Genomic DNA, 27,210 nt, shown 5'->3' with positions numbered 1-27,210 from the left:
CTACTATTTGCAATTTTTGCCAAATTCACTGGAGATAGGTAATAATTCTTTACATTCAACTTCTTTTCAGCTCATCATAACCCCTTTTGTAGAATACACATACAACCTCATCTTGGTATTTTCAGGAAGTTTCTCCATTTTGCAATTATTCCAGGCACTTTTAAGCTCATTTAATATTCTTGAAATCAAACTTCTTCATAAAATTTTGAGAATATTATATCCTTCAGCCTTTGAAAATTTACATGGTTGGGATTCTGCTTGTCATTCTCTAGAGGTTTTGCTGGCTCAGTATTTCAGCTTGTCAAATTGTGCAAGATCTGAATGGGGAATAAACAGTGACTGTCATTATCATTTAAGTCCTTGCCAGCTTCTCTGATTTCTCAGCAAATTCCAACTAACAAACTTTATTTGCTGTTTGAGAGCAAATAGTACGCTGTAGATGATCTGTATACTTACCATGCAGTTCCGTTTTTTCCTTAAATACAGTGTATAATTTGCCTCAAATGCCATTTCAATTTTGATACTCTCCATTGCTCTTTTGGGTTTTCCTTAAACTTACATTTTTTTTTATGTTGACACAATTGGCAGACACATCCATTCATTCACTTTTTTCCTTTTTTTTTTTTTTTTTTTAAAGAAGTTTCTCTGTCTCGCATTTTACCAAGACTCTTTCAAATGGTTCAATGTTTTGGGTATGTCACTTCAAATGATCCATCAGATTTTAACCACTTTTATTAAGAGATTTCTGTTCTACCATTTCCCGCATCTTGTTCAAACTAGCTAGATAATAAAAATATGTTCAGCCTTATCAACTAAAATTTGCAAGATCTGTGGAATGAAAAGACATCATGGCTTCTAATTTTTCTTCAAGTTGTTTCCTCCAAAAGAGCAAACTGTTGTTGGCGGTTCAACTTAACACATTCACACACTTGCTCTTATTTGTGAAATTTGCATTCATTATCTTTCCTGAATGTTTGAATTTTTTCAGGTACTCCTAGTATGCTTTTTATAGATGGCTTGTCTTTATATACATTCTTGATAGTTCTGTGGGTGTCTTCAGGAAGTGGACTTCAACGTCTCATGGTTTCAACTTCAATCAATCTTTAAACGATATTGAAATATTGTTTTTGTGTTTGTTTTCCATGGAGTTCCTCCATTTCCTACTTTCTTCTAAGTTCTTTGAAGTAATGTACGTCTTACCTATGATACAATTCAACCTCTTAAACTATACAATGTACTTGTAAGATGTAACAAGCCATCAACTTTTAATATTGTTTGTAAAGAGGTTTCTGCTCTCCTATTAGCCTTTATCTTCCAAGATGGCTAATTGCTGTTCTCACTCCTTGTTAACAATTTGTGGAATCTGTTGACTAAAAATTTTTACTTGTTCATCTGATTTTTCAGCAATTAACTTTCCTCAGCCGTTTAACTTCAAATGAATTAAGGAAAAATTCTAGTAGTGTATCTACCACCTGCCCTTGATTCAAATGATATACACTGTATAACTGCCGCGATTTAGTCGTTCACATTTCTGTGAATATTTGCATGTATTTTTTCCACATTTTTGATAGGCAAAATTCCAAATATTTCTGTTTGCACCAGATCTCTAAATTTCAGGTCTGAAAATGCAAAATATCCCTCGTGTGGGATATAACCCCTCGCAATGATCTTCCAACTCCAAGCCCCCCCCCCCCCCATGAAAACATATCGACACCCCTGCCACATACCAACCACCATTATCTGCATCTATACAACTACACGTACTAATGTACAACTAGCTATGTAGCTGAACGTCGTTACCAAGAGCTTGCTTCTTCTCAGTTGTTTTCATATTTTTTTTTTGTCTTCATCTTCATCATCATCATCATCATCATCATCATCTTCATCATCATCATCACCATCATCATCATCATCATCATCATCATCATCATCACCATCACCATCGTCATCATATCTTCAGTTTGATTTCTTCTTCATCTCGATTGTCTTTGTCATCTTATAATGGTGATAGTGATGGGATAAACCAGTACATGTAGTACACAACTTTACAATACAGACCTGTCTGTAACAAGCAAATTCAGGGGTTAAATGTAATCACAAGGTGCAAGCAAATTAACTGATGACAGGACATTAAGGCAATTTTGGGCAACCATGAAATTAACCACATTTGAAGCACACCTACAATAGAATGCCAGGTGTCCTACCAGAGTGTACTTGATCGATCACACAAAAGCAACAATGATTGCTCCTCGAGTACAGAAAGCGACCCGTTTTTCTTTTCCTTTCAGTTTTTCAACTTTTTGTTATGAGAGATGTATATACATGTATGATGCAGATGTGAATATACATTGTATGTCCTTGATTTGAGTAGTCGTGAAAAACTACACGTATGTAATTGAGAACAGTTAAACCACAAAATTGATTGAGTCATGACACACTACTACTGTATTATGACTCTTAAATCTAACAAAGACAAAGGGATTTCCCTGTTTGATGATTTGATGGAGTTGAAATAATTTGAGTTTTCTCAATGTTTGTACATTTTGCCACTCTGCCCCTTAGTTCTTGTAACAGCCCCCAGGATCACCCCACCTTTTCCCTCTCTCCCTCTCTCTCTCTCTGCGCCAAACTCCCTTCTTTTCTCTCTTGCTATCTCAAGCCACACTCACATCAATGTACATTACAGAACATCATACCTGATTCCAATAGAATCACATTTTACAACACGTCATGTAGTTCTGCTTGCAAATAAAAACAGGACAACTTTGACATTTGTTTAAATAATCTGTTTGAAAATAAATATGTTATTCCCACCAGACTTGACAGTCTTCAGATCTAGTTACCTAAATCCATTTTCTAAAGAATTGGTTTGAATCACAATTGCTGCCCATCCTACCCATCATCTGCACTGTATTTTCCTGATATATCAAATCATTTTTCAGCATATCTCATAAAAATTCCAAACATAAGGAGAACATTCCTCTCTTAATTGGTTGTTAGCTTCTCAATTGGATTTGTGATACTCTAAAAGAATAATTGTTCATACAAAATGAATAAAAGTTGTAGGAAATGAATATGCCTTAAAAGAGACAGGAATACACACAGCAAAACAGATTCTAGCTGCAACCAACAATATCAAAATGAGCGTATGAGCAGGTGGTTCTTATGGTCTCTATCTTTGACAAATCGTATCTCTAGTCAAAGAGACTATCAACAATGGAATAGCTCTGTGGCTCCATACAGTAACACCATTTATAATCCTCATTTCCCTTCTGTGTATATGTACTACCAGGTACCATCATTGCAAGTAATGAATGTCAAAGGCAACCACAGTAAAACACTTTGAGATTGAATGTTCATTCATACCAGCCGGTGAAAAGCAAGATGTGTTTGACAGTTTTCTTCATAGACTAAAATGACTTGGGATCAAAGTTGCAGGGGGTGGGAGCAGCAGAGACTGAGTTGCAGAATTATTATTTGATTTCTTTTATTTTTCTCCCCTACAATCACGAACCTGCTAGCAAGAACATCCAGTAATCCTGCTACGTCACACCTATCACAAAGCAATTTTCACATGAAGTAATGTAGATCAACACACTGAAACCAAAGAAGTCTCCTTGAATGCAAAAAATTAAGTGACCATCTAGAAGTGAAGTCAAACACTTCAATTGCAGTGAACTACTATAGATGTGAAACCCAGCATACATGTAAAGTCAGTATTTGAATACTGTTTTCTTGCCCCCAGGGATGCTTGAAGAGTCTCAGCCACTACTTAAGATGCAAATTTTGTCATAAACCATAGAAGGAGATTGAGCTATCAACACATACATGTACATCAACATTAGTCCCTTTTGTTTAAGGTTTGACAAATTCATGTGACAGTAGAAAAGAATGAGGTATTGACACCGAGCCTACTTTGATTTTGACATCAACAAAATCCAGGGCTCAATTACACAAAATAAATTACCAATCATCTTGGACTTGAAAATGCATTCAATGAGCCAAGTACTTCTTCTATAGGACATGGCTAGAAAAAATATATGATCCTTTGGATGCATTTACACTACCACTGACATTTGAAGTTCAATCCTTCACTTTATACTACAGTGATGTTCACATACTTCTATTACAAATTATGTACATGTTATTTACACACCAGTGCCAAGAAATATCGCATCTCCATTTCACTACATATCGAAAGACTACTCCTAACATATTCAAATATCAAACCTAAAAATGGCACTATGAGAATGATGACTGTAAATCTGAAGGTAATTGAATGTAGAACCCGAATTTTGCATTTCAACACGTAAGCAATGGGTACTCATGTTGTGAAACAATACTCCAATATTACTACAAATGGCTTCACATGAATGTGCAATGCATTCGCTAACATGTTCGTAAGTCATTGTGCATTGCTAATATCCTTAGTAACTGAGAAGCAGAGTACAAACGAGCCTGTATTTCTCACACCACTTAAATAAATAAAACAAATCAATAAATAGTTGAGGACTATGTTTTGTATGAACTTAGAAAATGGAGCTTACATTTCTCTTGAAATTTCATTTGAACTTGAAGATCATGGCAATTCTGTCAGTGACAAAACTTGCATCCAGGGAACCTTAAAAAAATGCAATCACACTCTGACAAAGTGAAAGCTTTAGGAAACAAAATTCCATTCAAAAAGAACAAACAAAAACACATGTAACACCAAAGTACTTCCTACTGTTTCAGACAAGGTTCAGTATACACGCCTTCATGATCACCTTAAAAAGAGATGGTCTAGTATTGGTGGAGATGAGGATTGGGCTTTTAACTATTGTGAGATACCAAGAAACCACTTATAAAATAGTACCAAGCATAACATTCTAAGAGGAATTCAATATTTATGCACCTTTATCTTTATGTATGTCCGAAAACAAATTTTATGTATATTTTATACATGACAATAAATTATCTTGAATCTTGAATCTTGAATCTTTATTAGGCGGAATCAGTTTTGGAATGGCTGAAGACAGCGGTTGTAATAAAACGTGAGTCCCACCTTTTATTAGGATCGTTCTGTTTTTAGATACATGTATATCTCAGCCATTTCAAAACCTATTTTCATCAAATAAACATTGAATTCTTCTTAGAATTACAGGTTCTTTCATATTTTATATGAGAGGTTTCTCATTATCTCACCAAAAATGTTAGAAACCTGAAGTTAGGTCTCAACCAAAACTATATGATCCCTTTAAGAGTGATTGATGCTATCTAACATTTGCCTTCACAGTTATTGGGTTAACTCCTGCAAACAGGAATCTCACAAACAAAATCTTGTATATCATCAATTTCTATCTTTTCTCCCATCTATTACTCAAAGATTCTGCCACTACCACAATATCCTAACATTTTCATGACAGCAAATACAGTGTACACCTGAAAATACCTTTTAAGAGGTACCATGAATACAGCATGTCGACGATTAAGAGCTACACAATCTGTTTTTATGTCCCAACATGCGACAGTAGGACAGGTTTGATCATATTTGTCTGTGGTCACACAGCCCCTTCAATCCTGATGGACTGTTACATTGTACAATGTATATTCTTTCTAATTCTTTACATGGGCAAGAAATTTATGAGTGGTACCATATGACGGAATATGTCAATGGCCCCATTACTTCTTGGAACACTTCTCAAGAAACATTAACAACGAACATAATGTAATCTTGATACCCTTGATTAATTCTCTGTGTAAAATATGATGCACAATCAACATAGCTGCATTGCGGCACTAATATTCAACCATGGATGCCAAACTTTTTGAAAATCCGCCCTGGGTTTGTATATATGAAGTGGCTATGGAACTCAAGTTCTGCATACAATGCCACCTTTTCTTTGGTCAAAAATAGATGCTTGTAACAAAGAGAATTTGAAAAAAAAAAGAAGAAGATATTTCTAGATTGCATCCTAAAATAATGTTATCAATCAATTTGTATCAATTGGCACAAACTTAGTACACTGAAAATGAAACAATTGCTCTATGTTTATATTTTCTTTGCCCCCCTGGATGAATAAAGGCAGAAGTGTCCATCCCTGACCAGCTCATTAACAGGCATCTGGCGGGAACTATTCAAGGCAATCTGACAATTGCAGAAATATTCTGGAGTACAAGTACTTTCCAATCATTGTAATTTGGCTCAAAGCTACATGCACGGTTTAATCATACAATTTGTACAAGCACTCCCTTTCATGACATATAAATTCCATTTTAAAATTAAATGTGCAAATGAAACATGGCTCAAAAAAAGGAAGTTTAAAATCTCAAGATTGAACAGCTTACCTGTTTCGAATGAAAAATGAATACTTTATCAACTTTGAATGCTTAATATTATTTATGTTGCAGGAAATAATAAACGTAGTGCTCAATTAAACTCCATAACCATGCGACAAATGTTATGTGTTTACAACTGAGCAAGACAATTTCAAGACGAACAGAGGGTTTTGTTTGGGAGTCCTGAAAATTTGCTGGAATTTGCCTTTAAAAACCAGGCAGGAGTGAATTAAGTGTGACACTCCAAACATTGCACAATGTGTATGAAGGGTAGACACAGAAGTACCACCCCGGTGCTTGTAAGGTCAATACTGAGATATTGAAAAAGTTTTACTACTTTGGGAATGCTGACCTATGGGCATATGAAACTGAATGGAGGAGCCCTCACACAATTTGAAACGTACCTTTTGCGTCTCAACGCCACACGGTGGTTGAGCTGTGGGCAGACAGAGGTTTGGAGGGCCCTCAACACACTCCAGAGGAGGTATATCAAGTTCATCTTCCACATTGACAATGACATCTTCATCATCTGATTCTATTTTGGGGAGTAACGGTGGGGAAGTTGATTCGGACTGCATGTCCTGTTTAAAATTGCTCAGAGAAAATTTATGTGAGTTTGTTTGCAGCAGATTTGAAACACTATTTACGATGTTTTGCCTGTTCTCTAGATTTTGTGATTGTTCTCCTTGAAACCTGCTCTCAGAAGTACTATTGCAAAATTCCTTTTTGGTGTCTCTCTGTGCGCAAGAAGCAACTGCACTCTTCCCCTTGGGGGATTTTCTCAAACAAGCTGCGGTTTCAACATCTTGACATTTGAAATCATCCTGTGGCTGTGGACTTCGCTCTTCGTCTGAGGATGATGTGACAATTTCTTTAATCTCTCCATTTGGGTCCTTGACTCTGATCTTCAAACGTGGTATTTTGAGAGTGCCTGTAGACTGCAGTTCACCACCACTCTTGGCAGGTTTAGCATTGCCAGTGCAGTCTGTCCGTAAAGCCCTCTTCCGGTTACCTCTGTGAATAGTCTGTGATTGTCCCCTCCTTTGTCTTTGAACATTGCACATTGCATTCTGTTTTGTGTTTGCTTCATTCTGCTTTGGACATTGATCAGAATGAGACTCTAACTGATGAGATACAAACATTCCTCTAATTTTCAACTTGGTAGGACATTCAGACATTTCAGATTTGTACGTCATTATTCCTATTTGCAATGGGGGTTGAGTTCTACTGATACCTTGCACTTCATCGGGTTCATTTGCAATATGAACAAGTGACTGGCTGCATGAGTCTTCCCTTTGGTCTTGCTGATGTCTACCTTTTTGCAACAAGCATGAGACTTCCTCTTCCATGGCATCACAGCACTCTTCCTCAGTTTCCTCACCATCCTCACTGCTGTCTACAACTATAATAGAATCATCCTTCTCATTATCAAAAATGCCTGTACCAATAGTCATGACACTGGCACTGAAATTGGACTTCTCGTCTTCTTGAGCTAAGCAGACAGGAGAAACTGGCTTGGCATCAATGGGCAGTCGAAGTCTCTCCTCAAGTAAGGACCTTGATGGAGACCTCACTGCCATCAACAGTGATGGAGAAGGTGATGATGACGATGATGACGGTGACAGAGGTGGTCTTGAGGGAGACAGTGCTGAAGAGCGTATTGCAGTCGACTGACACTTTCCCTGTGATGATGGTGATGGCATAGGAGATGCTGTTGAGGGTGATATCGACAACCTTGATGATCCCATTGGTGACTGAGAAAGATTCATTAAAACTATGTTTTTGCTGGCTCGAGAGCTGGTATCCACCTGTAGCTCAGTTGCAGTATCAACATGCCTCTGAATCTTGTTTTTAGACCGACTGGCTAATGCACGATCTGCCAGCAAGTCTCGTCTCCCTGCTGAATTGCATAGCTTGACCACATTGGCCGGTTTGGTCCTTTGAATCCCTGCAGAAGACAGCCTACTCCGACGGTCACTCCGCCGCCGACTACTTCTCCCTGCATCTTGAACAAGACATCGGCGAGTCCTGGCGCGTAATGACCTGCCAGTTTCCTCACTTGTACTCACTGTAAATGTCTTATCTTCCTCATATTTGTGAGGAGTCAGAAGTACTTTGGCCTGCTTTAGTTGAAGACTGCTGGAGCTTCGCACTTTGTAGCCCTCTGCCAGCATGAGCTCTGCATCACATCGGGAGAGACATTTCTTTTCTGCCAAAATATCCACAAGGAGGGCCTGATTGGTGGACCTTGAGGGGGACAGGGGTCTGCGGTTGGATCGTGGCTTTGTGCTCGGGACATGTTTTTTGGCAGGCATTGGACTGCTGCTTCGTCCAGAACTTACACTGCTCTCAGAATCTGTAAAGGGATGGGAAAATATGAATATAATGCCAAGAGTGAGAACACTTGCAACCACGAACAGTCATTACTCAAGTGTAATTTGGAAAGCAACTGGCAAATGGAAACACTTTTCTTCATGATCAATACAGAAGGCATTAACGTCACTTGCACATGAAGAGCCTGAAGAGTGCCAATACTAATTTTTTGTAAAAAAAATATTTCTGTTCACATTTTCTTTTTGTTCAATTGTTTAGAGCCCATTAAAGCACATCCATCAACTTGGTGTTCATGGACCTACCATTTCTGCGCATTGTTTGACGAGGGGGCTTGTTCTGTCCACACGATGTGTTCTTCTTCTGTTTCTTGAGACGCAGTATGCGCTTGTTGGTGTCCCTGAGACTGTACTTCGGCGCCTCTATCTTCTTGTCTGGTGAGCCCTTCAGTGTGAATTTACCACTGTGCCGCCTGTCAATCAACAATCACAAATACATCAAACTTGACCACTAGATCAATCAAAATGAATATAGTAATTATGAAAACTATGCATGTTCCTCACCAAATGACCCATCAAAGCATTCTACATAATTCAATATTTGACCTTTGGGAAAGTCTATTCAATGAAGAAATCAATCCAAACTTTTGTGATGTGTCAACTTAATCTGTCTTTAACTTCAGTTAACACTGATTCTGTACACCCACGCCACTTAAACTTGCAACCATATCATCTTTGAAGTTATATGTATGTCTGCACAAGTATTAAGCATATTCTTACACATAACCATACTGGTACACTTTATCACTCTCTGTGTGAATGAATCTTCTTTATTTCATTTTTGGCCGACATGGCGGCCTGCCACTTAATAAGCAGGACTCTATATGAAAGCAATGACACTCGCATTATAAAATATATCAAATGATTAATTGTTACTTTGTGTTACATGTGACATGACATATGTTACTCAGTGTAACCAGCAAATATTTCAAATGCTTGCACAGAGAAGTGCACTACCTTTGTAAAAATTGCTATTTGTATGGATTTATAAGTACTTAATTGTTCTCCATCTTCATTGTTTTACCTTTCACAGGTCTCACATTCACAGTAGCAGTTGTTTTCGCCAAAGAAATCCTCGCCATAGTAACAAGTGATTTCTTCCTCGGGCTCGATATCTCTCAAGATCTGCACACAGGCAGTGTCCCGGCCTGTTGCCACAAACTTGCAATTTGGACGGCAATCTATAATAAAATCAATAATGGTAGAACACTGATAATCAGTAACATTGAACATTAAAAACATAAAGATTGACAAAACCAAAAAAAAAAAAAACACCGCAGTGGCCCAGCACTGTTTGCGCACACACGCCGACAGGCAAACAACTCTCCAAACAATCGCTCTTCATTAGCAAGCAATGAACAAAACATACACAAGTTATATGTCATTTGAAAGAGGATAAAATTCCCTTTAAAATGGTATATGACATGCTGCCATTAGATTACGAAATCAATTTGTTCGTTTGCTTTCATTCATGGATTAAAAATAGCAAATGCTGTAATTTTACACATCCAGTACCGGAAATGAAATGATCAAGAGTGTCAGCCTTCTGGACATATAAATACCATGACCATTGATACAATAATCACAGATTTATGTTTATGTTTATGACGATGAAGTCATTGTGAGTGCATGCTAATTCGATAGTATAATGTGTGCATCCTATAGTTTGTTGAAGCGAAACTCGTCTCGATAGATACACTTCTACAGCTTTTCAGTTTCGACTGAATTATACAATTGTTGTACATACATGTGGATGTACATGTGGGACTATTATCATAGTCAAATCATCGCCCGGCAAGTGTCCAAACCTCCTCAAAAACTGTGGCAGAAAATCTATCCATATACCTGTAGATAGCACCCACTGATGCTTCGTGGTTATTTGCGTTATTCCATGTAAACACAAATTTTTTCCGATGATTTTTACGATATTGTTGAGGTTCGACTGACAAATCTTTCTTAAATTATTGAAGACAGTGTAGCAAAGCATTCTGGGATATGTTGTCAAAGGTTAGAAGGTGAAAGAACTTTAGAATGACGTCGTTTATATGTCATTTCTTTTACTACGGGATATTCCGTATATGGCCCCTGCAGCGTTTGGACGAACAACGGAATATCCCGTAGATGGCCCGATATGGGTTAACAGGCCTTAACGATTGCCCTGACACTGTACAGGCATGCTCACTAATACGAAGTGGGGAGCTGATGCAAAGACAGTACGTACAACAGCACTGGCTTTATGCTACTCTACAGCTGAGTATGCGTCACCTGTCTGGAGTAGATCAGCTCATGCCACCAAGATTGACAATGTTCTAAATTCTTCATCTCGTGCTATTACTGCTTGCCTTAAGCCCACAAAGGTTGAAGACCTCTACCGAGTGGGATTGCTCCTCCAAGCATCCGTAGGACTGCTGCATCCCAGAAGGAAAAGCTGAAGCAAGAATATGACCCTCGCCACCCCCTCTTTAATCATGATCATTCAAGAAAGAGGCAAAAATCCAGGCGCAGCTTCATGCATTCAGTAGAGGCACTGAACAAAAGCCCTGACAAGCAGCGTGTATCCATGTGGATTGAATGTTTTACCCATACACCGCATACAGTGTCTACTACCGGCCCTAAGGAAACTACACCATCAGGCGCCAGTGAGGCATGGCCTTTCTGGTCTTGCTGCAATCGCTTAAGAAGTGCTGTCGGCTGCTGCAAATCTAACCTAGCAAAGTGGGGGTATAGTGAGAATGATGACATCACCTGCCTGTGCGGAGAGGAGCAGACTATGCAACATCTCCTTGTCTGTCCACTTCTACCAGAGCCTTGCACAAAAGAGGATCTGGCAGCTCTAAAGCCCTGTGCCAGGCAGTGCATCCAACATTGGATTGGAAGAATCTAACGTTCCATTCTGCGTAGTGACTCGAGAAGAAGATGACTCTTAAAATGAATCCCACAAGGATTGGAACAATCATCCCCCAGCATTCCCACTGATCAGTTACTAGCCATCCCCTTTAAGTAGATGCATTCTGCATCATGGTACTTCAGCAAATCAGCTTCATTCGTGACTCGAGTACAAACAGAAAGATACAGTGCACTCCCGTTACAACGAACACGGTTATAACAAAATTTCGTTATAACAAAGTAAAACTTCTGGTCCCAAAATTATCGCCATTAAAGTTTATGGTACAAAATTCGCTTATAACCAACACGATTATAGCGAAATTTTCGTTACAACAAAGTCTTTTCCGAGCCCCACTGACAAAGAAAAACAAAAGAAATGTGCTTCGTTATAACGAAATGCGGATCGCTTTCGAAAATACATAGCAGAACAAGCATCTTTATAGCGTCTCTGCATGGGAGAACGCTTCACATCACCGTGTGTTTGCTCTGTGTGTCACGCACAGTTTTAAATGTAATATTTCAACGAAATTAAAAAGGTACCATCCCATTTCACATTGCTTTCCAGTGTACGATGAGTATTCAACAAACAGAATATAATACTATGCGTGGTTTCCTCAGATGTTTTTGTTATATATTGTGTTTGTTCGGTTATAACGAAATTTCGTTATAACGAAAGAACACTGCCAGTCCCGAGCATTTCGTTTTAACGTGAGTGCACTGTACACACAGAAACGGTTGCTCAGGCCATAAAATATTGGCCAACTGCCTGATAAAGGTTCAAGCATTCTATGACTTGTCCCCCAACATAGGTCTCAAGGTTGCTTGTTGCTGACTCAACAACGAAAAAATCTTGATAGATATTTGCACAAGAAAGAGTTGCCTTCAATATCAATGTGCTTTTTCAACCTGTAAAATAATGAGAGAAAAGAATGGGGGAAAAAATGTGAAATGCACTAAAGAATCTGCAGTGTGCCAAAAAGAACTTAACAAAACAAAGTGGCTAAGAGTTTGTTTGCCTGTCAAACTTCTCACCATGATTGATGAAAGCAGCTGGCCCTAACCACAGTTGGGCACAGTTCTTCCTCATTGAATACATGACGCTGAAGTCATTAACTCCTGCCTTCAGAAAGGTGTTTTCTTCCATGTCTGTGAGCTCTGCAATGCATCCAACCAGCTTGCTGATCTTTTCATGCTTAGCCCTAGAGAGGATGTATCAGAGTGGCAGGGAGTAAGAGTGAGATGAGATCTATTGAACATGATGCATGATGAACAGTCCTAAGGGGCAAAATTCACAATTTTAAGTAACCCTACACCTAACTAGTTTTCAGCTGGTACAAATAAACTGGCACCTCTATTTAGCACAGGAATCAACTAGACAGTGACCAAAAAGTTATCTGTCTTCAGATCCACATAAAGCATTCATCTTACCCTAGTTTTCAGCACACTTTGATATCTAACAGGATTAAGAACAGTTATTATATCACAGAATCTTTGTTTCAGTTCAATTAATCTACAGTCAATCTCGCCTAATTTGACTTTGCATCTGTCGAAAATCTGGTTAAATCAAAGAAAGACTCTACCCCTGAGGGATACAAACATGTGTCAATTCTATTGTGTAAGTAAAAACTCTGGTAAGTGGGAGGTTTTTTTTTTCCAGTCCCTGTGGATAACACTCAAATAATTGGCTAGGTGATGAAAGTAAAATGATATTTACATTCATAGCCTTTCGTGATATTACTCTGTATACACAGAAGTTGAATGTCACCAAGTTGATAATTTTTTTTTCAAATCCTGTCAAGCTTACCACACCGGGAGTTGAGTGTAAATACACTCACTCTATGTAATCACATGCTTCTTACCAATGCTGCGTTGCAACAATCTTTCCCCCAGCTGTTTCAAGTGAGTATCTGTAACATGGCCTGAGCTCGAAGCCAGAATCTATGTCGAACATGCCAAGGTAACGATGTATCTACAAAAAACAAATTATTGATGAAATGTTGTTAACATGCATTCAATTAACATGACAAGTATGCAGTGAATATTTCCATTATAATCATATTTCTGTTATTACAGTGCACTCTTGTTATTACGAACATGGTCATAACAAAATTCCGGTTACAACGAAGTAAAAATTCAGACTGTAACAGTATCCGCTCTACGTTTTTTATGCCTCTGCCACGAAGTGGTGCCGGAGGCATTATGTTTTCAGGTTGTCCGTCCGTACGTCCGTCCGCATTCGTTTACACGATAACTTGAGTAATATTGACTGGAATTTTACCAAACTTGGTCCAAGTATAAAGTATGATGGGGCAATTAATTGATTAGATTTGGGGTGAAATCGGCCAAAGGTCAAAGGTCAAGGTCAAATCATTAAATTGTATCTGTTTACACAATAACTCAAGACTGGATTCAGCAAATTTAACCAAAATTTGTCTGAGGATGATGTATGATGGGACAATTACTTGGATTAGTTTTTGAGTGAAATTGGACAGAGGTCAAATGTCAAGGTCAAATCCTAAAATTTATCTGTTTACGTGATAACTCAAAACTGGATGAAGCAGCTTTCACCAAACTTGGTCCAAGGATGATGTATGATGGGGCAATTAGTTGAGTAGATTTCAGTGACATTGGCAAGAGGTCAAAGGTCATAAGGTCAAGGTCAAATGCTAAAAACGTTGCTATTTCCCCCACATCCATGCAATGCCCAAAGGTATTATCTTGAAACTTAGTGTAGACATGTACTACTGCATAAAGATTCTCCAGAGAGAGTTTCATGTCATAAGGTCAAAGGTCAAAAGGTCAAAGGTTAGGTGAATATGTTACAATTTCACTTTTCTTGCAAATGATTCAATAATCTTCATGGAACTTGGTACATACACATGTACTGACTGGCAGGGATTTTCTAGGGAATGTAGGGGTCATGGGTCACTAGTCAGGGGGTCAAAGGTCAAGGCAACTCCTCAAAATTTTACTATTTCCCTCATATACTAGTATATGCAATGCTTACACTATTATTTTTAAAACTAAAACTTGATATATACATGTATTCCCCAATGGAGATTCTCTGAGAAATTTCCAGCCAGAAGGTCAAAGGTCAAAGGTTAAGGGTCAAAGGTCAGGTTTAAATGCAAATAAGGAAAGTGAACATTCAAGATATTTCTGACAAACCTGTCATTTCAATATTTTGTCAGTTTTGTGAAACTGTCATTCACACATTGTGAAGACATTGTACCATAAGAATCATGCATTATGGCGGAGGCATCAGTCGCCATAGCGACATTTTTAGTTTATTATTAGTACGGTGATAATGAAATTTCAATATAACCAAAGAAAACCACCGGTCCCGAGGACTTCGTTGTAACGGGAGTCCACTGTAATAGAATACCTTCCTGAAATTATGGGTGAAGGTATTTCTCCTAGGGCCCATATTATCATGAACTTTGACCTTTGGTTTAAAGAATAGGATAAGGACACTTATGGATGACTTTCAGACATTTGCATTTGAACATTTATAAATTGGTTATAATACTGGGTATGTACAGAGTTTCAGAATTTATTGTGATTGGGATAGGGAATAAGAATGTTTTCAAAATTCATATCAAATCACAATGAACACGGATGATGACATGCAGCTTCACATAAGAACTAGAGATTGTAATTTGTCATCACTGACAAATTAGGGTGATCCGATTTTTTTTAATCAATGATTCGAGTCCTGATAGTGCAAAGTCTCAGCTACAACATATGAAAATCTGAGAGAAATTTACCGAAGCATAAGTAAGATAGTGCTCGATAAAGAGAGTCATGTCAATTTTCACATCTAAAAAAATTCCCTCCCATAGAGATAACACGTCATAGCGAAGATAGAAAAAGAAGTACATATTACCTTTGACCCCACTTTGCACAGACAAGATGGCATCTGAGCAAAAAGTGGTTATTTTATGAAATGATCCCTGTAACATGGTCTTTACGTGTGCAAAATATGGGAAAGATAAGACATGTATTCACCAAGATACAGGATGAAACATCTATGACCTTTGACCCTAATTTACATACCCAAGATGGCGTCTGATCAAGTAGTTGTTATTTTATGAAATAATGTTCGTGACATGAACTAAACATGTGCAAAATATGGTGGTGATAGGGTATGTTTTTCTTGAGTTATTGCACATAAAGTTGTAAAAAGAAAGAAATATTACAATACCTCGAAGATAAGCGTTAATTTCAACCAAGTTTTTTCACGTGATCCTGACAACGTATGAAAAAATGAAGGGCACATTACGATAGACCTACGTCTCAGCTACAACATATTAAAATCTTAGAGAAATTCACCGAAGCATAAGTGAGCTAGTGCTCGATAAAGATAGTCATGTCAATTTTCATTTCCATAAGAATTGCACTCCCATAGAGATTACACGTAAACTGGTCAAATTTGACAGGGTTACCTTCAATCCATTTTTTCGAGGTGATGTCGTCATCTAATCAAATTTGTGTAATTACATTTATGAAAGAGCATTTCATAAGCTACAACATATTGAAATTTAGGTGAAAATTGGCAAAGGATAAGTGAGACACGCTCGAGTAAACTTGAAATTTGATGACATCATTTTGAAAATTTACTTTTTTAACTTTATCAAGAAATTTGATATCTTTTAATCACTTTGTCAGCATAGCCAGCCCATGAAATGACATGTACAACTCATCAGCTTTCAGAATATGTCAAGAAAATGGGGGGTCACCGTCCATCCTGACGAGTAAAATCCGATTTAAAATTTGCGGTTTTTTGGCATAGTTGCACTGTGTATCCCCATTGACGCACGCGCGGAATTTTGAATTTGACGGGCCTGTATGACGTCATATTGAATCGGATCGACTTGAAACTTGGTAGAAACATTCCTTGACATTTCGGACATCCGATCCGTGTGAAAAATTTGAAAATTTCTATTTCATATTAGCTGTGCGTGCGAATATGTGCGCGCGCGTACGTCCAATTTTTTTAATTTTTCAAAAAATGCTCCAAATGGTCTGAAACGTGTGCAAAAAAATTTTGAGCTCGATTTGAACATACAAACATTTCAACGCGCGCGTACGCGCGCGTTTTGAGATAAAAATGAATTTTGAGAATATGAGTAGAATTCGCTTGACTTGAAATATATGTGACGTAAATTTCATTGAAATATTCCATTCCATTAATGAGATATGCATGAAAATGTGTTTTCATATAATGACGTCATAGTTACGTCATGGTCGACTGATCACTATGATTTTACTTGCGCTGTCGTCTTTGCGACATGATACATATGTGGTATAAGTTTGACATTGAGAGGCAATGCACTTTCTGAGCTAACCTCTGCACAACTTTTGAGGAGAAATAAAGAAAGAAACAAAGAAAGAAGAAAGATTCAGTACAGATACAGAAGGTGATCCGAGAGGATACTCGGATCACCTAATTCATGATTTGGTGCTCAAGGAAGCAGAACAAAATAAGAGAGCACGCACAAATTCTATACAGGTAAAGCTGTTACGCAAGTGGTATTGTAATGGAATTACAGTACACTGCAAAATTATTGGAATATGTTAACCTGCCATGTCATCATCCTTATTCAGTATATGATGCATCACGCGTTACCCTGGGGTATCGTAGTACCCCGGGTAACCGCGTTGTGTAGCGCCACCTCACGTCCACTCGAGGACAGCCAGAGAAAAATGCATGCACTGTGTGTGTGTGTACATAGCATTCCCATGCCACTGCATGTTACACTATGCGTGCATGGAAGCTGCGATACCACTAGTGTGTGCTTTAGTGCAGTGCAGTGCAGTGGCTAGCGCGTGCTAGCTCCAGCACCAAAATAATTTCCTCTTTTTGACACCCAGGGTACAACCTTTTTAAAAAAATAAATAATTCAACAAAACGGCTGATTTTTATTTGGTACCCTGGGATACCATTTATGTCATCATATTATGTTTTGGCTTTTTCAGAGTTAGTGGTTTCTCTGCTCAAGGACCACAAGAAATTCCACAAATCTGTATGATACTATAGATTTATGTATTACATGATGTGAAATTATATAAATCATCTGGAATGTCCCTTCAACACATGTACATGATATTCATGGTATGCCATTACTACGACTGTCTCTTCAATGGCACTGAAATTAATAACAGTCATTCCTTACCTACAAAGGTCCCTACACACAAAACAATTTATGTCCACTGCTGATTTGAAGACTTTACAAACGTAAATTACTTACGTAAAGTATTCTACCAGCAGTAGCCCTTACGCTACTTCTGGATATGGATTTAATACAGAGTAATTTTTTAAAGTTACTGGAAAGAACCCCTGCCCTCGGTCACATGTACCACCAGAAAAAAACAAAAACAAACAAACAAACACAACAACTCTGTATCACCTAAGGGTACCACTATGAATGATTGCTGCCAAGTATATCAAAATCTGACTGTTGGCATTAAGAAGAAGAAACAATGTAAATGCCATGCAATTTCAGATAGCAACAGTTCACCTTTACACATTTGGTGCAATTGATCCACAAAGCGATCAAATCACAGACAAATCTTCAAACATAACGTAATAACTGCAGTGGTCTGCAGGCATGCAATAAGCAGACAAACAGTCTTGAAACATATTCCCACAATATATAAATTTGTACAAAACAATGATGGCACAATAACTAACAGTCATGTTCTTACGAAGTTACAAACTTACATGCTCTTTGAATGATTGGACTTGGGCTTTTGATTTATTGGCGAGAAAGACATGAGCCCATTCACCAGATGCCATTAACCTCTCATATGCCCTATCATAATTATGGTCCTTCTTGAACATACGCAGTATGTAACGCAGGTGTTCTGTGCGGGTCGTCACAGGCCGGAATCTGGAGAGGAAAGAGAAATGACACAGAATACAGACATACCCTTGGGAGTATGTAAACACTGGTAGTTCAGATTAAATCCATGGTTTATATTTGTTGATTATCAAGAATCAATGCAGCAAACCATGATTGGATATGTTTGCAAACTGCAATAGAAAGATACTATTGGCATACCTTTTTGGCTAATATTTCACATTTTTGTCATTACCCAATTGAAATTGTGTGTTATTACAGCATAATATCACACATTTCTCATACATTAGGCCAAGTAAAAAAAGAAAGTAGTTTCTCGTCCGGGTTTTTTGAGCAAGGCGATGAGGGAGGTCCTTACTATTTGATATCTTACTATTTTTTCAAGGATCGTGAAAATGAAAGTAATAGGGCCTATGTGTTTCTCGTCCGGTAATTCTGAGAAAGGTAACGAGAGAGGGCTTTACAATTTTCTATATTCAATTTATGAAATGAAATATCACTCTGGTAGCTGGGCCCCGTTGCAAGAAAGTTGCAATCAATTGCAAATAATTGCTAATTTTGAAACAACCATTCTGACTGGCTCAGGGTCTGCCCTATTAAGAAGACATGCATGCAACAATGATTTTGATTGGCCAGTGACAATCACTTGCAAGTTGCGTTTAAACGCAAAGTTTCTAGCAACGTAGCCTTTTGTCAAGGCCCTCTCGCTGTATGGTAAAGAGAGCCCAGCTGAGTGGGGTTGCGCGAGGGCCTTTTGAGATCTGCTTCGCATCCTTTTGTTAGCCCTTTGAATTACCGACTTTTGCTCCCCGATTTTGGGAGCAAAAGTCGACGACCAATCAGCGTGTCTGTCTGCTCGAACCCGATTTGAATAGAGCGAATGCACGCCGCAGACCTCACAGAACTCTATACACACAGAGTGTGTAGAGTTCTGTGGCAGACCTCCGCGGGCGGTCAGTAATGCATGCGAACAGGCATGACAACACCGAGGCGCTGAGGATGCGGGGAGCGCGCCACTCCATTGGTTGACCGGAACCCGTTAAAATGAGTATTCAGAAGGGTTCACGTTCATGAATAATAATGTGTAAAGCAGATCTCAAAAGGCCCTCGCGCTGGCGCGCTCGGCTGGGCTCGCTTCGCTCGCCCATTACAGCGAGAGGGCCTTGACAAAAGGCTACTAGCAACGGGGCCCAGGTCCCAAGTGTACGTCTTGCCTGCACTCTGTGCATTTTCAAACAAATAGATATATGTGCCATACTTGAAATGAAACTTCATGCATGCAGAAATACATTTGCTTTTTCTTTCCACTACAGATGTCAAGGGAAAATGACCATCTTAATACTGGTATTTAGTGTTGTAATGATACCAGTGTTCTTGCAATTCTGATGTATTGTGCTATCAATTGAAACAGGTATAAAACATGTCTTTCAACAAATGTACGACTGAAAAAAATTCCATGATATTCAAAACACTGCTTTATTTATTGGTGTTCGTGACTTTTTGTGTGCACACAGCTGGTATGTATATCTGCAGTTCTTCACAGTACAATTGTAGCACATTCAACTGGAAACTGGCTTGTACAATTGCAGATGGATGTCAAAATGATACTGATATGGCATTCTAGCTTTAAACGTTTGAAGATGTTTCTTCATATTCTAAAAAGACATTTGATAATCACTCATTATTTGGATGATGAATGATTGTATAACAGTACACACTACAGATGATACCACTCACGGCTGTGTCCGTGAATTTACATCGTGAAGAAAAGTATCCCGCAGAAATACGAGACAAACCAGAATCCGTGGAAAAGTTATTTATTTTGTAGATACACCCATTTAATAATTCTACATTTGCTGGAAAAGCGCATTCATTTTCTCTTCAAAATAGAATGCATCGCCGTGACAGACCAGGGGATGGGGACCCTGGACAGCTACAAAACATGCACACTTTGCCGATATACGGGGTGCGGCACGGCCACTGCACTGGCACCAGGGAGGTGTGGACCTCCCTGCTGGCACCGTACATTCCGACACTGCACACACATGCACATAGTCACAATGACATGAAAATGTATACAAACTCGATACCGTACAATCGGTAAATTGGCACCTCGTCTACACCCACCCTGTCCACTGTCCACCTAGTCTAATGCCATCTCGTCTAAACCCACTTCGTCTACTACCAACTCGTCTACCAACCATTTTGTCTATATGCCAAATAGTCTAATTGTCATTTCGTCTACTAGCCATTTTATCTAATGTCCAATTTGTCTAAGTCACATTTCGTCTAACACCCATTATGTCTATTGACCATTTCGTCTAGTAATCATAAGGTCTATGAATAGAATAGTCTACAGCTCATTTTGTCTAATACCCAATTGGTCTACAACTCATTGTCTAATAGTCAATTAGTCTAATAACCAGTCAGTCTACTGCCAACTAGTCTACTGCCAACTGGTCTACTCCCAACTCGTCTACTCCCAATTGGTCTACACCCAATTGGTCTACTCCCAACTCGTCTACACCCAAGTGGTCTACTCCCAACTCGTCTACTCCCAACTAGTCTTACACCCAACTTGTCTATTGCCAACTCGTCTACTCCCAACTCGTCTACTCCCAATTGGTCTACACCCAACTCGTCTACTGCCAACCCATATCTACTGCCAACTCGTCTACTGCCAACTAGTCTACTCCCAACTGGTCTACTACTAGTTATATATATATATATTTTTTTTTTATTTTTTTTATTTAAGTTTACTTCATCCATTTTCTTTTTTCCCAGTTAAATAGGTTGAACACTCTTGGTGCCCCATTTGGTTTAAAGGGGATGGCTAGTAACTGATCAGTGGGAATCAGTGGGAATGCTGAGGGATGATTGTTCCAATCCTTGTGGGATTCATTTAAGAGTACATTGTATATCTATTCTTGTGTGAAAATTATTTGCTTCAGAATGGTCTCATATTCAAGTAATGTGCAGTTTAATGTTTCCAGGTAAGCGTCCCTGGTCAGTGACGGGGCATTAATCTGCACATTACTTGAATATGAGACCGTTTTGAAGCAAATGATTTTCACACAACAGTAGATATATAATGTACTCTTAAATGAATCCCACAAGGATTGGAACAATCATCCCTCAGCATTCCCACTGATTCCCACTGATCGGTTACTAGCCATCCCCTTTAAATTTTTATGTTCTAATTATGACAATTTTTTAGGAAAAAAAGATAATGTCACAGTGTGAAAAACTTCAACACTCCATCCATTCAACTTTGATACACAATCATAAGTATGGTAAAAATGAAAAGGAACACATTAGAAGTACATTATCAGTATTCTTTATTCTGTGTGCCACGTACTGATGTATGTAAACGGTTAAATGCACAAAAAAGGTTGAAACATATACACAAAAATATGATTCATGCCAATATATAGCTACTACTAAGATGAATAATTTACTTGCCTGCAATGTACTCAATACACGTTTCGCGAGGAACCCTAAATAAGCATTTATATGTCCAAACTTCAACACTCCATCCATTCAACTTTGATACACAATCATGAGAATGGTAAAAATGAAAAGGAACACTTTATAAGTACATTATCAGTATTTTTTATTCTGTCTGGCACGTACTGATGTATGTAAACGGTTAAATGCACCAAAAAAGGTTGAAACATATACACAAAAATATGATTCATGCCAATATATAGCTACTACTAAGATGAATAATTTACTTGCCTGCAATGTACTCAATACACGTTTCGCGAGGAACCCTAAATAAGCATTTATATGTCCAAACTTCAACACTCCATCCATTCAACTTTGATACACAATCATAAGAATAATAATCCATCCAACTACACGCCCACATCGTAACAACTAGAATAGTCTAATATTGATTTTTGTGCTAATCAAGGGCAGGGTTTGATATGAATAGTTCATGACAGTGAGACGGACTGGACACTAGACAAAGTGGTATATTCATTATTAGCATGACCAGATGGAAATGATCAGTTTGGGTAAATTGTTGAGAGTAAAACTACATCAGTTGGGAGTACACCAATTGGGTATAGACGAGTATAGACCAATTGGGAGTAGACCAGTTGGGAGTAGACCAATTGGGAGTAGACCAACTGGGAGTAGACGAGTTGGGAGTACACCAGTTGAGAGTAGACCAGTTGGTAGTAGACCAGTTGGGAGTAGACCAATTGGGAGTAGACCAATTGGGAGTAGACCAATTGGGAGTAGACCAATTGGGAGTAGACGAGTTGGGAGTAGACCAGTTGGTAGTAGACCATTTGGGGGTAGACGAGTTGGGAGTAGACCAGATGGGTATAGACCATATTGGGTATGGACAAACTAAGGGTTGGACGATATGATAACTAGACAAAGTGAATGTAGACTGAATGACTTGTAGACGAGGTGGGAGTAGACTAACTAGTAGTAGACAAAATAGATATTAGACGACATGGCAAATAGACATTGTGAGTGTAGACGATTTGGCTATTAGATCAATTGTTTTGTAGACGAAATGCTCCTTAGACGAGTTGGGTATTAGACAATACGGGTAGTGGGCAAAGTGACTATTAGACAATATGGGTACTGGACAAAACGAGTTGTAGACCAAATGGGTATTAGACTAATCGGTAATAGACGATATGCCAGTAGACCAATTGGAAAATAGACATAGTGGCTGTAGACGAGGTTACTATAAACCGTACAATCCTCACAAGCATTTGTACAGTACAATTCATCCGCTTAAAATATCAGAAACGGGGAAAAATACGAACAACGCGCGAAATGTGCGTGGAATATCGGCGATTGTTCGCAAAAATGTTGCCGCTATCGCGTTCACGACGTACCGAGTGCGCTGTAAATCACAGCCCAGTAGGCCGGCCCGCCGCGCCGCCCATCCAACTACAGTGCAGTTCGACTGCTTTGTGGGTCATTCCTCCTTGCCGATCGGCCGAGCTCGCATTGTTATACATGCGTTATTACATACGCACTACACACAGAAGCTACAGTCTACAGCTACGTAGAGGACGCAAGGCGTAACAATTAGAAATGAGACGTCACGATTGTTAGGTGAATTGTCGATCTTTTTTTTTTCGGCGGCCGAAAAAATAGTAAATATCAAAAAAGTCGATGCGGCAACTGAAAATCGATGCGGGCGGGGAGCGGGCTGGGACGAGAATTATGAATTTCTTGGTATTTTCAGCGCCATTTTGAAAATAGTAAATAGTAAAAAAATCGATGCGGCGGCCAAAATCGATGCGCGCGAGGACGAGAAACTGGTTTCTTTTTTTACTTGGCCTTATATGTGTCTATTTTTGAGCAAAAATTACCAGTTTCTGCACAAATATGGAAACTATGTTACAAATTGTATACCGTTAAAGGACGACACACAATTCAAGGTCATCTACCCTGCCACTTATGTAAATATCTCTATTCCTGGATGAAAAAGAGACCTAGGCACCATTTCATGAAAGTTGTCAGCCCTGACAAGTTGTCAGTCTCTGACAATTACCATAGTAACAGCTAGTGACCAGAGCTTCTCAGCCAATCAAATCAAGGATTTTACTGAAATTGTCAGACACTGACAACTTGTCATGGTTGACAACCTTCATGAATTGGTGCCCTGGAAAATATCATGGATACTTGTTTCATGTGTTCTTGCTACTTATTCAATCCCTCCATGAAAAGTGTAACATCAGCTGAACTCCTAAATTGAGGCAAAGTAGTTGTTTTTTCATGAATAGAAGGGACAACAACAAATTATGTTATTCTACATGAGCAATATACAGTATCTCACCTTGTATTCATCTTGTGGGTGGTGAAGGTGAGGTATGGATCAAGGATTAGACTGGTTGCCAGGTCATCATTCTCTGCCAGCTCTCGGGCGTTCATTCCTGAGCTGCAGGTGGTGCCTCGTGTGGGGCCTGAGGAGGCCCCTCCCCCAACAACCATAGCAGGTTCACAGCCACTTCCTATTCCATCAATCAGGATGGCGGGTTAAAAACAATATCATGTATATAATTTCAACAGTGATTCATTATTCTTAAGAGAGGAGACAGACAATGATTTCAGTTCATCTCAACCCTAAATAATACATGAACTGAAACAGTGGACATTTTCGTACTACACGAAAAGCATGGCAAAAATAAAAAGCATGCAAAGTTTTTGCTTGTTATATGCTATACTTTCTTATATCTTTGATTTTAAGGTAAGCACATTGTAGTGTGGGGATTACTTTTGTACATTACTTGCATGATGTATTTTTTATTTTTTATTTTTTGGTTATTCACAAGCTCTGTAGCCCGAGTGAATTTACTGTCGTAATGCACATCAGATACCTTTTATCCCTACTTTGAAGGATTTGGGTATAATTTCAAACCATTAGACCTAGTGAGGGGCAATGTATTTCAGCCAAAATATGTCCAAATATAACAATTTGTGGTTCCAATTGAGCGGTGGAAATAATACACACGTGTAAAAAGCTTGTAACATTTCATTTCATTTCATTTATTTCCAAATTCTAATTAAAATGCAAAAAACAGTGTACAGTGTACAGTGTACAACATACATTTATCTATTTACACTCATTTATTTCTTACTATCATTCATTAATTTTTGTTTAATCATATTGAAATTGAACATCCAAAGCCCTCCACACTTTTTGGGGTTTTCAAAGATAGCAAGCTTAAAAATAGTTGAATACCAGTACCAACATTTCAAGGAATTCAGGAATGAAAACAGGGGGAAAAAAGGACAAACGAAATGCATGCCAATTCTATTTGCTCAAAGAGGATACTTTTGGTTACAGGCTTGAAAATAGTCTTTAAATCACCATTTGTTTGTTCTAAGTGTTATAGGTAAAAACATAAATAGCACACTTGAGTAAATACAAGAAGATAAAATTCTGCATCATGATTTACTGTAAAACATATATTTACATTCCTTACATTACTTACCTGTAGAAAAAAAGGATTATTTTCAAGATTCTGTTATTATATTTTTCACGGCATGAAATTTTCACTAATTGGAGCCGATGGCCTTTTTTGCAGCATGAAATTTTCGCAAGTTGCCTGTAAGTCTAACATTCACTGCGCTACGCCCGCGTACAGTGTAGACAAGAATTTTCACATGCATTTGGAAATTAAAATGCATGCGAACATTTATTTTACAGTAGAAATCTACTGTAGTACTGTTCTACTGGATCTAATTAATTTGATTAGTTCAAAAGTTATGAATTTTTGAAGTTTTTGTGCAGTCACCACTGGATGAGAAGACTACTGCAGTGTATGATGTCACATGTGTACAACAATATAAGGAAAATATAAAGAGAATTTCACAAAAGTTCATCTTTTGAAATGACATGTACACATTCCCTTGACTCGTTACTGACATATGTTATGGGTAATATTATTCCCATTGCCTTTAGAAAGAGGCAAGTCAGGTGCTCTTTTATTATGCGAAAAAAGTGAAAATATGTTGAATTTTCTTTACATTTTCTTTATAAATTATACTGTTGTACTCATATGACATCACGAGCCTTAGTAGTCTCCTCATCCAGCGGTTCCAACCTAAAAGTTTTAAAAATTCATAACTTTTGCATCAATTGTCAAATTTTCCTCAAACTTTCACTGATGTGTTCTACTATTATAGTACTAATATTGCTGCATTCTCTCAATCCTTATTATGTTAATGAAGGTGAACTTGTCCTTTAAAAGCCTAGAAGAATTCTCGCCTCCACCATTAGACTGTGCCATCCCTTAATATTAAGGCTCATTTTCTTTTTTTTTTCCTGTTAAGGGAGCGTCTACCGGGATTTCCCTACTCAGCGAGTGAAGAAACGATTCTGTGAGTGCATACCAGTGGTCGTATTATGACGTCGATATGGCCTTGCGAATCCAAAATAGCACAATGACAATAAGAATGTCGAGTGCACGCGAATACGAACGGTATAAAAGAGTCTAATGTCTGACATGTATTGTTGCACACAATCACAATGCGAGCAGCTCACTGGGAGTCACACTACGGATTCATGGACAAAAGATAAAAAAAAAAAAAAAAACGATGAGAAATAAGAAATTATATTTCTACAAGCGTCGCGCCCACTTCTCAATGATTTGGAACATAAATTTACACAGACACTGACTGGTCTACAGACAACAAACGGTACCGGGTATACGGAGTGTGTTTACTGTAACCGTTAGTGTACGTGTGTAGTGTAACTATTTAGACCCTGAGAATTCTAACGTTACGCTGCCTGCACCGTTCGATATGTTCGAATACAAACTGTGATACTATTGCAATTTGTAATTTTTAAATCAATATTTGATACATTTAATGATCAAAAGAAATTATTTAAATATACGATGAGGTTGCTACACTTACCTAAAATTTCGAAGTGAGATGGTAAACATCGAACAAATGACAAGTTCCCTTCCAATTACTATCCCACACGACACTGTACGATGTACATGTACGTAAAATGCATAGAATTCCAGTAGGATTGCAAAATGGCTGGCAGAGCTATCTAGAGCCAGAGGGGCGTTTCACATATCTAGAGTTGGTGGTTTGATAAAATATAGTTCACGATGAAATGGCGAATGTGAAGACTTTGATCATTTTTTCATAAATTAGCAAAAAAGATATATATATTTTACAATATGCAATCCTAAATTAAAATATTTCTTTGTTCTTTCTCTGATATTTAACGGAGGCGTATAAATCTCTTAAATCTATGAGTG

The 27,210-nt window shown here is 38.3% G+C and overlaps 1 protein-coding gene across 1 annotated transcript; it reads right to left on the bottom strand.

Moving 5' to 3' along the window:
* Positions 1-2,771: 2,771 nt before the first annotated feature.
* LOC140236368 (uncharacterized) lies at positions 2,772-26,953 on the bottom strand. Its single transcript, XM_072316324.1, has 8 exons — positions 26,855-26,953; positions 24,270-24,444; positions 18,319-18,487; positions 13,454-13,563; positions 12,627-12,793; positions 9,733-9,889; positions 8,955-9,121; positions 2,772-8,674 (listed from the first exon to the last, which is right to left on the bottom strand). The coding sequence occupies exons 2-8, from the start codon at positions 24,422-24,424 to the stop codon at positions 6,624-6,626; spliced, it is 2,976 nt and encodes a 991-aa protein (XP_072172425.1). The 5' UTR covers positions 24,425-24,444; positions 26,855-26,953; the 3' UTR covers positions 2,772-6,623.
* Between the last annotated feature and the right edge of the window lie 257 nt (positions 26,954-27,210).

This window comes from Diadema setosum, chromosome 12 (assembly GCF_964275005.1).
Source record: "Diadema setosum chromosome 12, eeDiaSeto1, whole genome shotgun sequence".
Lineage (NCBI taxonomy): Eukaryota > Metazoa > Echinodermata > Echinoidea > Diadematoida > Diadematidae > Diadema > Diadema setosum.
Note: the sequence above shows the minus strand (reverse complement) of the source record. Positions and strands in the feature narration are given on the sequence as shown.